General features: G+C 42.5%; 1 protein-coding gene across 8 annotated transcripts in view; it reads right to left on the minus strand.

The window, feature by feature from the left end:
- PPP4R4 (protein phosphatase 4 regulatory subunit 4) overlaps positions 1-15,679 on the minus strand; it is a 417,794-nt gene that overhangs the window by 121,025 nt on the left and 281,090 nt on the right. For all 8 annotated transcript variants that reach the window (XM_033953260.1, XM_033953256.1, XM_033953258.1 and 5 more), the window contains one exon: positions 1,320-1,502. In XM_033953260.1, the coding sequence (XP_033809151.1) occupies positions 1,320-1,502 (183 nt within the window). The remainder of the gene's footprint in view (positions 1-1,319; positions 1,503-15,679) is intronic.

A 15,679-nucleotide genomic window follows, 5' to 3' on the forward strand; every position in this document is an offset into this window, starting at 1 on the left:
GAAATAAAAAGACTAAAAGACAATACTGTCCTACAGCAATTAATTCCACCTTTAATAGGCCAAAAGTCCTTTATAGAATAGCCTCCTTAACATTAATTTTCCAAAAATTATGCATATAACTGGCACACTGTTTATGCATGTATCTTTACATTACATTTTGCAATGAGCAATTATATGTATATATGTGGCAGGCCATTTTTGAAAGGACAACTAGGTCTGACTTTGGATGTTTCCCATAAAATGTCCAAAGTCATAGATGGAGAAATGGCCATTTTTTTTAATGGGATGTCCAAATAACTTTTTTTTTTTTTTAAACAAATTCCCTACTACCGTATGATGTCTTGGGTGCCAAAAATGTCTAGGCTGCCAGGACGTCTAACTTTATTCATATTTTTGACCACAGAAACATCTAAACAGGCACCATTTAGATGTGGGAGGGGCCAGCATTGTAATGGACTAACCACATAGACATCCCAATAGAGCACTGGGGCATCTTAGAGGGCACTGCTGTGAACTTCACATAAAGGGTACCAGATATACATCTCACCATAACCCACCATAATTTATGGTGGTGTAGTAAGGAGGGGGGCGGACCATCCCAGTCGCCGTCTTGGCAGGGGTGCTACACCTCTCTTCCTCCCATTCCTTCCCCACCCCTCCTCTGTTGTGCACATGTCTTCCCTTCCCCCGTACCTGTAACTCTTCACCCATGCGAGCAGCATCTCCAACCTGCTGCTGACGCAGGCCTCATCTCTCCCTTTGAAGTCACTTCCTGGTCACAAGATGTTTTGCAGAGAAAAACACCCAAGTGCCAATTTTGGGACATTTTTGTGTTTTGAAACAACAATACATTCAAACTGGGTGAGAATCATATGCTTGAAAATTCCGTTATTTTGTGAAACCTTAGAAAAACAAACATGGCTTTGCGGTTAGAGGCACGATTGAACATTTACCCCATAATATATATGATTTTCAGATATTTAATTTGGCTTCTCGTGTTTCAATTTGAAGTGGTCCAAAACACAGTACTGCATAGGACAAATGATTATAACTGAGGGGAATAGGCATAGCCAAGATTTGTGGAATATGAAGGTTCCATATCTACTGTAAGTAGTTAGCTAACAGCTGCTCTTTATTTTCTTAAAGACATATGATGAAAGATATTGTGCTGTTGACCTAAAGGTTGGTATAACCTTATAACAGACTATTTGTAATCAAGTATCATTTTAAGGTGTATTCACACCTCTGGATAGAATAATACAGCAACTTCTCAGAAGGCAAGATCAAAAGAATTAAATGAAAAATGAAAATAGGCTTACATTACTCATAACGATTGTAAACACTCGTTGCAAAAAACGATAGTAAATCTGGTCACTTGATATGATATGCGGCAAACATGCATATTTCTGCAGTAGTTTCTCATGCGTTCTCCACTTTAAAGAGGCGGAAGATTTCTGTTCTGCTGCTATAAGAGCTGGAATCAAGTCAGGAATCACCACTAACTAGAAGGAAATTACAATTAAAAGATTTAAAAATACTGGATCTCATGTTAACATGTATTTACTCAGTTCTGTTAAAAGACATGGTGGAAGCCACTGCTTGCCCTGGATCGGTAGCATGGAATATTGCTTCTCCTTGGGTTTTGGCCAGGTACCAGGGACCTGGATTGGCCACCGTGAGAAAGGGTTACTGGGCTTGATGGACCATTGGTCTAAACCGGTAAGGCTATTCTTATGTTATGTCTTATGCCATGAATTTATAAAATAAAACCATTGGTTTTGCTACTATTTCAAGCTGGTTGGTCACAAGAAAGGTAATTTTCTAAATTGTTTCTTTTATAGAACTGCTCACTCTTTATATGGGTAAAGGTGCATGTACAGAGCTATTTTATGTGCACTTTTAACTTCTGCAGGGTTTGGGATAAGATATAAACCCGTGTTCTTAATTTTGAATTTTCAAAAGTGCATGTGTATCTTTACTCAGAAAAATATCTGCAAACATTAACAGTTGTAAATGTGTGCAGGTATTTATTAAAGTGAAAGATTGATCGAAAATCTTGCAGTCTGTGGTGTGCAAAGAATGTGCAAACCTGTCATCACTTTAGAAAGTTGTAGAATTATCCCAAACATCATTAGACAACATTCAAAAAGGTCAATATTCAAAGAGACACTGAATGGCTAGGTTTTTAATTGGAAATTCATTCATCTAGTTGGTCAAAATCTGATTGGATATATTTACTAGGAGTGGAATTCTTCCCTCACCAGGTCCACTTGACTTTTAGTAGGGGCAGTCAGCACTTCCTCCTATGGGATTCCCCTTCTAAAAAAATAAGTACATGGTAAAGCTGCAGAAGGGGAATGAACAGCAGATTCTTCTCTCTCAGTATTCTCTCCCGCCTGATGAAAAAAGAATGGCCACAGAATGACCCACATCCACCCCTTTCTGTCACTTGCTTGATTCAAGACTAAGCTGTTGACAGCCACTGTCCACCAATGCTTCACCTGTCCAAAATCCCTTTAAACTTCCAAGGTAGACTGAATATTAGCTCCTTGTTTTAGCTCCAGCAGTGCATTAGGGGCCTGCCAGTAGCTCGTAACATAAGAACATAAGAAACGCCTTCGCCGGATCAGACCTAGGTCCCAGTTAGGTGCTCCTTATTGGAGACCCGGATTTCCCGTATCCCCCGATGTGATTTGCAAGAAGGTATGAATCAAACTTGCGCTTGAAACCCAGAACAGTAGTCTCTGCCACAACCTCCTCTGGGAGAGCATTCCAAGCACCCACCACTCGTTGTGTGAAACAGAACTTCCCGACATTTGTCCTGAACCTGCTGCCGCTCAGTTTCAGGCTATGACCTCTTGTCCGTGTCACATCTGAAAATGTCAGTAATGCTGTTTCCTGGTCAATTTTATCAAATCCTTTTAATATTTTAAAAGTCTCTAACAAATCTCCTCGCAGTCTTCTCTTTTCGAGGGTGAACAGTCCCAGTTTTCTGAGGCGTTCTTTGTAGCTCAAATTCTCCATACCTCTGACAAGTTTCGTGGCTCGCCTCTGCACATTCTCCAGCAGAGTTATATCCTTCTTAAGGTATGGAGACCAGTGTTGGACACAGTATTCTAAGTGTGGTCTGACCATTGCTCTGTAAAGTGGCATTATGACGTCTTTCGATCTACTCGTGATCCCCTTCTTAATCATGCCCAACATCCTGTTTGCTTTCCTCGCCGCCGCCGCACATTGAGCCGATGGTTTTAGGGTTCTGTCTATCAGTACCCCCAAATCTCTTTCTTGTTCGCATTTGGCTAATGTCACACCCATATTCATGTTCTTTGTTTTTCTTTCCAAGATGTATTACCTTGCATTTGTCTGCATTAAAATTCATCTGCCACTTCATCGCCCACTTTTCCAGCTGGTTCAGATCCTTCTGAAAATCCTCACAGTCCCTTTGAGAGCCCACCACCCGACATAGTTTTGTATCATCTGCAAACTTGATTATATTGCATGTTGTCTCCTCTTCCAGGTCATTTATAAAAATATTGACAAGATGGGCCCAAGAACAGAGCCCTGGGGCACGCCGCTAGTCACCTTCTCCCAGTCCGAGAATTTCTCATTTATGCTTACTCTCTGCCTTCTGTTCTCTAACCATTTGCCGATCCATCTGTGCACTTCTCCTCCTATTCCATGACTTAGTAATTTACTCATAAGCCTTGCGTGCAGGACCTTGTCAAATGCTTTCTGGAAGTCCAAGTAAATTATGTCCACTGGTTGTCCACTATCCATGTGTTTGTTCATCTTCTCAAAGAATTGAAGTAAATTTGTCAAACATGACTTCCCTTTCCTGAAGTCGTGTTGACTAGCTCTTATTAGGTTGTGATCTTCCAGATGTTGTACAATGTTATCTTTAATTATTGCTTCAATTAGCTTCCCAGGGACCGATGTGAGACTCACAGGTCTGTAGTTTCCCAGTTCACCTCTTGATCCTTTCTTGAAAATTGGGATGACATTTGCTATCCTCCAGTCGTCTGGTATTTGCCCGGTTCTAATTGACATGTTAGCTAAGGATTGTAATAGTTCCCCAATTTCCACATTAAGTTCCTTTAATACTCTCAGGTGAATTCTGTCCGGTCCAGGGGATTTGTCATTCTTTAGTTTGTCAATCTGAAAGTATATCATGTCCCAACTCCACATTTACTGTTGCGAGGCTTTCCTCTATGCCTCCGGTGAATATCCTCCCTGTTTCTGGCATTGTTGCAGTGTCCTCATTTGTGAAGACAGATGCAAAAAATGAATTTAACCTATCGGCAACCTGTTTGTCTTCTTTAATTGACCCTTTCCTTCCTTGGTCATCAAGAGGGCCCACTGCCTCTCTTGCTGGTTTCTTTCCTTTTATATATCTAAAAAAGGGCTTAAAGTTTTTGGCTTCTTTCGCTATCTTTTCTTCATAGACTTTTTTGTTGTCTCTTACCACTATATGACACTTTTTCTGGTCGTTTTTGTGACAGTTCCAGGCCTCCGTCGTTTTTTCTCGTTTCCATCTTTTAAATGATTTCCTCTTTTCCCGCACTGCATCCTTCACCTCTTTGGATAACCAAGCTGGTTCGCCTTTGACCTTTTTTCGCCTTCCTTTGGATATCTTCGGTATGTAAAGATTCTGTGCTTCTATGATGGTGTTTTTCAGAAGAGACCATGCTTGATCAACTGTTTGGATTTGTGCTTTCCCCATGGTTCTCATGCTGTCATAATTCCCTTTTTTGAAGTTAAAGGTTGTGGCTTTAGTCTTGATTTGTTTCCCTTTTCCGATGCCAATGGAAAAATTGATCATATTGTGATCACTTGTCCCCAGAGGGGCCGCAACTTCTACATCTGTTGTCCTTCCAGTAATGCCATTCATGACCAAGTCCAGGATTGCGTTTCCTCTTGTCGGTTCTCCCACCATTTGTTCAAGGAAGCAATCTCCTATCATTTCCAGGAATTTTGTCTCTCTGCCGCAGATTGACGTTGCCAGTTTCCAGTTTATCCCCGGAAAGTTGAAGTCCCCCATGATCGTTACATTTCCTGATTTACATCCACGGTTGATTTCCTCCATCATTTCTTTGTCTGTTTCCTCAATCTGTCCCGGGGGTCGATAATAGAGGCCAATTTTTATGTCTGCTTCTTTATGTCTGGGAATCTTTATCCAGAGGGACTCTAGTTTACCATTTGCTTCCGTATCCCCTTCTCTAATAGATTCTATTTCTTCTTGGACGTACAGGGCAATACCTCCCCCTTTTTGCCCAATCCTATCTCTTCTGTATAGTTTATATCCTTTCAATGCCATGTCCCATTCATTCTCTTCATTCTACCATGTTTCTGTTATTCCTATGATATCCAGTTGTTTTCTTTTTGCTAGCTCTCCCAGTTCTCCCATTTTATTTCTTAAGCTTCTGGCATTCGTGTACATACATTTAAGATTCTTTTGTGCTAATTTCCTGGATTTAGTGGTCCTCACATCCATTTTAGTATCCATTTGATCTTTTTGAATGCCTCTTGTAGTTTCATCTTGTTCTTGCCCTATATCTGTACGGTTGCTTGAAGTTTCCTCCTCAGTTTCATCTTGTTCTTAGAATCTATTAGCTCTCAGAATTAATTAGATCCCTATACTGCCAAAAAAAAACCCCAACACCAATTACCTTTCAAACTGCTATAAATCCACTGTGAACTGGGAGGAGAAGGAAGGCCAACTTCACTTTGAAAGGTAGAGATAGGAAGGGTATTGAGCTTTCAAAGGATAAAAGTAAGAGGATAGAGGACAGAGGCTGATGGTGGCTTAGTCTTAAATCAGGAGGGTGTGGGTGACAGATTTCAGCACAAGTCCGTTTTTTTAAACGAGTCTTAGGAAAGAAAGGTTAATGAATGCTGGCCAGCCACCAGCCATATCTAAGCTTGCTCCTGCAGCATCTAGATTTGGTTTGTATAGAAACTTAATGCTAGCTACCTTTCTCATTCACTCTGCCCACCTAGAATGTGGCTATATTCACCTTCCTAGTCAAATTCAGGTGGCTAAATTTTATCAGTTAACTCAAGTCAGTTTTCAAAGACTTTGCGCTAGCCAACTAAAACCCTCTTTTACATAGCATTTTAGCGCAGGGTGGAGAAGAAAATGCTTCAAAGCATAGGGATTTAAAGGGCTTCGGGGCTCGTGCTGCTTTGTGAAAGGAGGCCTAAGTTCTTCGTTTGCTTGTCAGATCCACTTGAATATTGACCTCTGTGGGAGACATATGTATCCTTACTCAACCTCCAGGTTACTTTACTTAGTTTAATGACTAAAATTGTACTTTTATATTCAGTTGCAGTATAGTAAAACATATCACAGAATGCTGATGTTGTATTAAAACAATCCTGTATGTAACTGAGGACATAAAATTCCAAGGATGTAATGAAATCACAAATACATCTGTTTGAGGCATTTTCTGTGCTCATCTACCCCAATTATTACATCTTTTAGAAATTGACTTCCCTAGGACCCAAACATACATTTAGAAGATAATTTTATAAAGATAAGGAAGGGAAGGAATTTTGAATTTAACAAAATAACATAAAAATAACCATATCGGGTCAGACTATGGTCCATTTAGTCCAGTATCCTGCTTCCAAGTGCCCAATCCAGATCAGAAGTACCTGGCAGAATCCCAAAGAGCTGGAAGATTCCATGCTACCGATACCAGGGACATGTAGTGGCTTTCCTCATGTATATACTTTATGGTACAACAATTTTTTATTGGTTTTCAAATGAAAGTACAAACACTCAGACCAAACAAATTTAACACAAAATTGGCACAACAAGCAAGAGTACACAGCTTATACCCCCCACCCAAAACAGGGAGCTTCCTCCAGGAGGCAGTACAAAAATATAAAAACAACAATAAGAAAGGGGACCACATCTCCCCAAATGACAGACCACATCTCCCCAAATGACAGACCAACAAGAGACATAATTGTGCATTGCAACAACAATTCCAACACAAGAAAGAAAACCAACACCTCAATGAACCAAGTTGTAAGAACCCCACCCCACCCCCCTCACCCACCCAATCCCAACGCTAATTGCTACAGTAGCAAAACTCAGGAAACTACAAACTCTGGAGTCTTCTGAGATACAGCTCCCAAATTCTAGGAATCAGGAGGACTAGTAAACCCCAACCTATTGAAAGCAGAGAGGAAAAAAAAAAACCTCCCCTCATGCGCCCCCAACAATCCCACCCGCCCTCCTGCACACCCCTAAAGTTCAGAAAGAGAATTTAGGACCTCACTGCGTGCCCTTGGGGTCAAGGATTGAAGAAAGGGATCCCAGATCTGAAGGAACTGATGTTTGCACTTACCGCTGGCAAAGGCTACTCTCTTCCCAAAAAGCAAGAGTATGAAGTCTATTTCTCCAAGCCCAATAGGAGGGAGCCACAGCAGTGGTCCAGACTGACAGGATAACTTTTTTCCCCAAAACTCCAACCCGCCTCATAAATTGTTGTTGGCCCCGCAAGGGAAGTGAAAGGCCTCATACTTATCAAGCAAGAAGCCAGCGGCAGACAACGAGAAAGGACAATCAAAAAGGGACTCCATATAGCAAATCATGAGTCTCCAAAATCACTTAACTTTTGGATACAACCAAAAGGCATGAATAAATGAATGAACATGGTGGGTACATTTCTGACAATACCCATGTCTACTTTAATAGCAGATTACAAACTTTTTCTCCAGGAACTTGTCCAAACCTTTTTTAAAACCAGATATACAAATTGCAACATCCTCTTGCAACAAACAATATTTTCACTTTTTAAAAGTATTATCATGGAACTTTAGGGAGCGTACCCTCAATTTTGTACTTTTTGAAAAAGTAAACAGGTCACCCATTTCATTCCATTCCGGATTTTGTAGACCTCCATCATATCCTCATTCAGCCATGTTTTCTCCAAAATGAAGTACCCTAACCTCTTCAAATGAGAGAAGCCTTTCTTCATTTGAGGAGTTCTAACCCCTTAATCACTTTGGTGGCCTTTCTTTTAATAATAATAACAGTTTATATACCGCAAGGCCGTAAAGTTCTATGCAGTTTACAATAATTAAAAATACAACAAATTGAATAAAATTAAAAAGGTAAAAACCAATAACTAAAAAACCCTAAAAAGATCTGATTATTGCATGATAAAATTCTACAAATCAGTTACCTAAGTACTTCAAAAACAAATATGTTTTTAGATGTCTCCTAAATTCCCCATAAATATCAGTAAGCAGAAGCAATTGTTCTAGATCTTTGCCCCATAATGCTGCCTGATATGAAAAAAAGATATTGATGATGTTTTTAAAGTTTACAACCTCTAACCGGCGGAAAAACAAAATTCAGGTATGAGCTTCTCTTATGTCTATTGGTTGCAGTTATGTATTTAGGAGCTAAACCAAATAAAACCTTAAAACAAAAACAACCAAACTTAAACTTCATATGCGCCTCCATTGGCAACCAGTGCAGCACTCGATAGGAAGGTGTTACATGATCACATTTCTTCAACCTAAAAATTAAGCTGACCACCACATTTTGCACCACACTTTTTAATTTTACTATATCTGTTTTGAGATACAGTGACCAGAATTGCACATAATACTCAAGGAGGGGAAAAAGAAGGGGTCACATTATGGAGCAACAGAGAGACATTTTAATATTCTTTGCCTTATTTTCTACTCCTTTTCTAATAATTCATAGCATTCTGTTTGCAATTTTGGATGCCAATGTACTTTGAGCAAAACATTTTAATGTATTGTCTATGATAACAACAAGATCTTTTTTCTTGGGTGGCGATACCAAATGTGGAACCTAGTATCAAATATGATTTGGGTTATTCTTTCCAATATGCATTCTTTTGCATTTGTTTATATTACTGTAAATTTTATCTGCCGTTTGGTGTCAATTTCTCACAGTCTGCATGCAATATAACAACTTTGAATAGTTGAGTGCCACTTACAAATCACCTCATTCATCATCCCTATTTCCAGATTATTAATAAATTTATTAAATAGCACCATTCCCAGTACAGTGGAGTATGCCACTATTCACCTTCCTCCACTGAGTGATATGGCCATTTAACCAGACTCTCTTTTCTTTCTTTTAACCAATTCCCACTCCACAGCAGAACACTGCCTCCTAGTCCATGTTCTTTTTAAGTTTCTCAGGAGTCTCTAATGAGGGATTTTGTCAAAAGCTTTCTGAAAATCTAGATACAATTAGAGAATTAACATGGTGAACAAACACCACAGCGACCCGCGGTGGACCACAGTTTACCCGCAGCAGCAGAAACATTAATGCCCTCCTCTCCATGGGAACAGTGACCAAAGTTCTTACCGCCCACAAGAACGATAAAAATCCTTGTCCCCGCAGTGAGAAACACCTTGTCATCCTTTACCAATGCTGTTTTAGAGTGTGGCGAAACTCACTGTTTTTATATTCACCCCACCATTTTCTGAAGAAAGCCCATCCCCTGGCTGAATCCCAGCGGCTCATCCTCTTCCTCATGACTCCTCCCCCTGGAGGGCAACATTGGAAGAGGGAAAGTCTGCAGCTTTGGGAAGTCCTGCTGGTTCAGCTGATCGGGGATTCTCCTGTGATCAGCTCAGCCAGCGCAAAGACCATCCCATCGGCAGGAGGGAGTACCATCAGCAGGATGGATGCATACTCCTCTCCTGCCTCACAATGCCCTCCACACCCAAAATTGGCAAGAGGGATGTCCACTCCCTCCTGCGTGAATGACATCCCCCCTATCTACCCCATTCACCTTAACGGATCAACAGAAGACCGGCAGGAGGGATGCCTACTCCCTCCTGCCTCACAGCACCCCCGGAGCCTTCCACACCTGAAATGCCCACTCCCTCTTACCTAACAGACACCCTCCTGAACTCCCCCACCTGAACAACCACGAACCCCAAGAACTCCGCCCCCCTTTACCTTGACTAGAGTCTGGAACAAAGACTAGCAAGAGGGATGCCGTCTCTCTTGCCGGCAGGCTCACCTCTCCAAAATGGTGGGCCTTCCCAGTGCTCCCTGAGAAGCAGTGGGAGGGGATTTCCTACTTAGGAGGGGCCTTGGGCACCTCAACCAATCAGGGCCTTTGGCCCCTCCAAGTGCTTCCCAGGGAGCATTGACAAGGGGAAGGCCCGCCATTTTGAAGAGGCAGGCTTGCTGGCAAGAAAAAAGGCATCCCTCTTGCCAGTCTTTGTTCTAGACTCCAGTCGAAGTGTGTGTGTGGGGGGTTGTGGTCATTCAGGCAGGGGATATGATCGGGGGGGGGTGTCTTTCAAGTAGGAGGAAGTGGGCATTCATCCTGTTGATTTCGGGCATAGAGGACGCCGGGGGGGGGGGGGGTGAGAAAAGAGAGGTGCTAGACCTACAGCTGAGAGTTGTAGGGAAGGGAGAGGTACTGGATTCGCGACTCAGAGCTGGAGCTAGAGGGAAGAGAAAGAGGTGTTGGATCTTTGGGGAGTGTTGAGAGAATGGATGGGAGCATAGGAACAGGGACACAAAGGGGAACGCTTTATGGGAATGGTATATGGATACAGTCAATGGAGCAATGCCAGACATAGGAGGGTATATGGACAAAGAAGAGGAACGCAGAAGAGAGATGTTGGACTTGGGAGAGGCAGCATAGGGACACAGAGGATTGACACTGGGCACAGAGGGGATAGGGACATAGAATAGTGTTGATGAAGGCAGGGAGATGGGCATAGGGGAAATACTAGAAAGAGAAGTAAAGGAGACAGAGAAGGGAGATGCTTGTTGAACATGGGGAAAAAACATACACAGAGATGGAAGATGAATGGTGAGCATGGAGAAAGAAGACGTCAAATGGTCAGGATACTCTGGCAGGTGAGTTAAGAGTAGACAGACGGAAACAGAAACCAGAGCCTGAGACCAATTGATGTGAAGAATTAAATGACCAGACAACAAAAGGTAGAAAAAAAAATTATTTTCTATTTTGTGATTAGAGTATAGCAGATTTGAAATATGTATCCTGCTAGAGCTGGTGTTAGACATAACTGGAAACCGCAAAGCCCAGGCTGTGCTTCTTTAGCTTCCAGCTGGCTTAGGGCTCTCTCTGACCAGAGGGTAAGTTGCACTAGTTGCACTCCCCAAACAGTATTCCTGCCACGTGTGACTGAAGTATTCTGTTAGCTTGATTTTTTATATGTGGCATTCTGTAGTAATTTGACTTCAGTTTTCTCAATAGTGGAGGGGATATTTCTGTGGGGGAGGAGGGGGAGACAGGGGTTTTGTTGATCATTGTTCTGTATTATTTGTGATTTATAAAATGAGAATTATTCAAAATATTGTTTCTTTTTATACTTTAATGAAATAAGTTCAGTATAAAACTATTTGAGGCTTGTGCAGATGGGATCAGATGGTTTGCGGGCTGGGGTGGGGATGGGGACCGAGCTCGAGAGGGCGGGGACTAGAGAGATGTGTGGGGACAGAAATCTCACCCGTCCCTGCAAGAATCCCCTCCGTCCTGTGACCGGGTGTAGCCAAGCTGGGCTTAGTAAGTGACCGTATCTAGTGCACACAAACCTCAGCTGAGCGGTTTTGCGAGGTTCTTTTGTTAGCTTGGTATTGGTATAATAAAGAGTTTCAACAACAATGGTGCAGTTTCTTGGTATAATTTATTGTTCACAAATCATAAACAAACTTTCAGATGGGATTTTCAGGTTTGTATCCCCTTGTATCATTCAGCATTCAGAAAACAAAACAATTTCCAGTTCCAAGCCCTCAATATCAGAAAAGAAAAAAATATTGTCCAAACTGCAAAACTTTTCTTTTGCTAGGCACAACTCCCCTTGGGATTAAACTTAGTAGCCCAAGGAAGGGATCCTCTTCTGCATTTCCCTTAACAAAAATGGCTGCTTGGTGGCTTGGAAGGGTTCCACAAAATATTTATTTATTCAATTTTCTATACCGTTCTCCCAGGGAAGCTCAGAACGGTTTACATGAATTTATTCAGGTACTCAAGCAGTTTTCCCTGTCTGTCCCGGCAGGCTCACGATCTATCTAACGTACCTGGGGCAATGGGGGGATTGAGTGACTTGCCCAGGGTCACAAGGAACAGCGTGGGGTTGAACCCACAACCCCAGGGTGCTGAGGTCGGAGCTTTAACCACTGCGCCACATTCTCTGTACATTGATCTGGTGCACAATCTATTTCTCCCAGCCCACTTTATCCTGAAGAGATTAACATATCTCCATCTCTTCCACGCTAGGCAAAACTGTTTCCTCTACCTCCATATCACAAGTAAGGTCAACACCAGCCATCTCACTATCTTGCTCAAACACAGAATCACCTTTCTCAATAGCCTCTTCCTCTCCAACCTCTGCCTGGGCTTGTTGCCATGAGGTTGACTGTGGCTTTCTGGTTCTCTGTGCTTGCAATCTGTGGCTTGCAGCCTGCTGAATGGCTCTGGCTTGCTGGGTCTGGACTCTGAGGCTGGCCCTGGAACTCTTTCTGTGGGAAAGTTAAATCCTTTTCTTTCACTGCAGGGAGTTGATTAGTCCTCCCTGCAGGTGTGTTAGGGTAGCCTGCCCTCAGAGAACTTCTCACCTGGCCTAAACCAATTTGAGCTTGCTTGGGTGTGGCCAGTATTCCATTCTTGCTCTTTCCTTTCTCTGGCCCTATGGCTGCTGGGAGATGTAGTCTTTCCAACTGGCTTAGTTAAAGCTAAACCAGATCTGCCTGCTTTACGCAGGGCTTTAGGAGGTTTCATTGCTGGAAGGCTTGGCTTGTAAGTATTTCTAGGGGCTGCTTTGGGACTCTCCTTAGCAGGCTTAGGAATACTTTCAAAGGTTTAACCTCATTTCCCTCTTCTGGCAAGGATTCCTCACTTGAAACAGGGGCCGCCCTGTGACAGTCCCTGCCAAGATCCTTTCCATCCCCACCAGGATCCCCTCCGTTCCCGCCCATCCCCATAAAAAGCAGCAATTACTTCTGACAGGATCATCAATTCCAGTTTCTTTTGTGTTTGCGCTGCTTAATTCCTTATGGAATCTCTTTGATGGAACCCTTTGTTTTCTGTTCAGGTAATTAACTTATATTCCCCATCTTTAACTAAGGCGTGCTATCCAATTTAGCATGCGCCAAATGCTAACGTATCCATAGAATACGAGGGTCATTTCATAAATAATACACACTATTTTTTTAATTTACATGTTTTTGGGGTTTTTTCCAAGTATTTCTTTACAATCCTTCAATATAGTCTCCCTGCTTTGCAATGACCGAGTCCCAACGTCCGGGAAGCTTCATTATTCCATCCAAGACACCGTTTTAGTTCATTTGCCAAATGGCTTGGGTAACGGTGGAAGAAAGCTCTTCCAGAGATGCAAAACAATGTCCACGCATAGGTTGTTTCAACTTTGGAAAAAGGTTGAAGTCTGGACTCGTGTCTGGACTGTAGGGAACATGAGGTAACACCTCCCAGCCATATTCACATATTTTTTCAATGACGAAAGATGAGCGTTGTCGTGAAGAATGAGTGGCCCAGACAAGAGCAACTGAGGTCAGGTTTTGTGCATTTTTCTGCGCATTTTTTTTTTTTGCAAATAAACATAATACACTGCTGTCACAATTTTTCCACATGGAACTTTGTCTGTGATGATGATGCCTTCATCATCATAAGCAAAAATCATCATTTGTTTGACTTTTGATTGAGCTCATCGAAATTTTTTTGGTCGTGGAGAAGATGGAGCTCTCCACTCATTGAACTATGATTTCAGCTCCGGCTCAAAGTCTCTGACCCACATTTCATCAAGAGCAACAATGCAATTCAAGAATGCCTGACCTTCAATGTTGAATCTTTGTTTCAGCATGGTTGCATTGTCCAGGCATCTCAGCAGTCAAGAAGTGGGGGACCCATCACGCAGAAATTTTTATCTTATTTAAATCATTTGTCAAAATTCAGTATACTGATGTCGATGAAATCCCTGTGGTTTCAGAAAGATCCTTGCATATCGCATGATGATCTTGTTCAAGAGCATCAGCCACGAGTTTCACACATCATTCATTAGTTGTTGATTTTGGCCTTCCTGGTCTTGCATCATCATCTATGCTCACACGACCACTCTGAAAACGAGTTGCCCATCGAGAAACTGTACTACGGTCCACTGTTAACTCACCACAAACTTCATGTAATGCACTGTGGATTTCTGTTGGGTTTTTGCCACGTAGTTTCAATCTTAATGTACGACCTCTGATCGTCAACAGACACAGACACCTGCAGCTTCCATTTCCCACACTTGTCACAGCCACACTATGTATACTACAGAGCTCCTAAGCACACATCCTGCTGCTTCAAAGACTGAAGTGAAAGTGAAACAAGGTTTACCCCAATGTTGCTAACCTGTACATTATTTATGAAATGACTCTCGTATAATGGACACGTCAGCATTTAGTGCGCATTAAATTGGCTAGCACGCCTTAGTAAAACAGGGGGTTTATAAGTTAATTACCTGAACAGAAAACAAAAAAAGGGTTCCACCAGAGATTCCACTAGGAAAATAGCAGCGCAAGTACAAAAGAAACTGTAGAATTGATGATCTGATGAAATCTTTATTTGAAAAACAGTGCAGATGAATTAAAAAATAAAACACAATATGAAAATATAAAACACAGTAAAAGATTTCATCAGGATCATCAATTCCACAGTTTCTTTTATGTTTAAGTTAATTACCTGACTGCCGGCTGCTGAATCCTCCTGCTTCTCTGAAGCACCTCCTCCTGCCCGCTGGCTGCTGAATCCTCCTGCCTCTCTGAAGACGTATTGGATAATGGGTGTGAAGGGGAGGACAGCAGGGAGGATGGAAGGAAGGAAAGATGGGGGCAGGAGGAAAGAGATGGGACAGAAAGATGTTGGCGGGTGAAATGGAAGAAATAAGGAAATGTAAAGCTACTAGAAAAGGAGAGAGGAGAGAAGTGGAAATAGTAGAACTATGTGGTTATTGGGGGAATAGAAAGGACAAGAGTGAGAGGAAGACAGCAAACATAGGTGGCAGAAATGTGGTAATGAGGAATAGGAGACCAAATAAAAGTGATATGGCATATAAGAAAATTAGAGCATGAGAGAAAGAGAAGGAAAGTTGATAAGCACCTCCTCCTGCCTGCTGTGCTCACTGTTGCTCCATCCTCAGCTCGGGTCTGAAAAAAAAAATCGCTCGATTCCTTGTGTCCTGCATCCTCAGGTCACTCTTTTTGAGTTCGAGTCTCGCCAGTATCAAGGCCTTTGGGGTATCTTCCCGCTCTAGCCTTGCTGACCAATCAGCAAGCAAGGCTCTCAGCTGTGTACATGCTGAGAAGTGAGCTCAGCTCGTAAACAGCTGAGAGCCTTGCTTGCTATTCCTGCCCTGCCGCACCACAAGACCAATCAGCAAGGCTTTCAGCTGTGTGCGTGCTGAGCTCACTGCTCAGCATGGCTGTTTCCGCCACGGCGCTGGACTGGTCTCTCAGCTGCATCGTCGGAATTTAGGTAGGCCTCAGTAAGTCGAACCCTGCTTCCATCCCTGTGGGAGTCCTTTGGGCTAGAGGGGGTCCCCGTGGGAGTCCCATGGGCCAGAGGGGAGGATCCTTGTTCCCGTGCAGACCTGTAGCGGGGACGGGGCTGAGCTCACAGGGATGAGGACAAATTTTTTT

The sequence above is a fragment of the Geotrypetes seraphini genome, chromosome 7, assembly GCF_902459505.1.
Source record: "Geotrypetes seraphini chromosome 7, aGeoSer1.1, whole genome shotgun sequence".
NCBI classification, from domain to species: domain Eukaryota; kingdom Metazoa; phylum Chordata; class Amphibia; order Gymnophiona; family Dermophiidae; genus Geotrypetes; species Geotrypetes seraphini.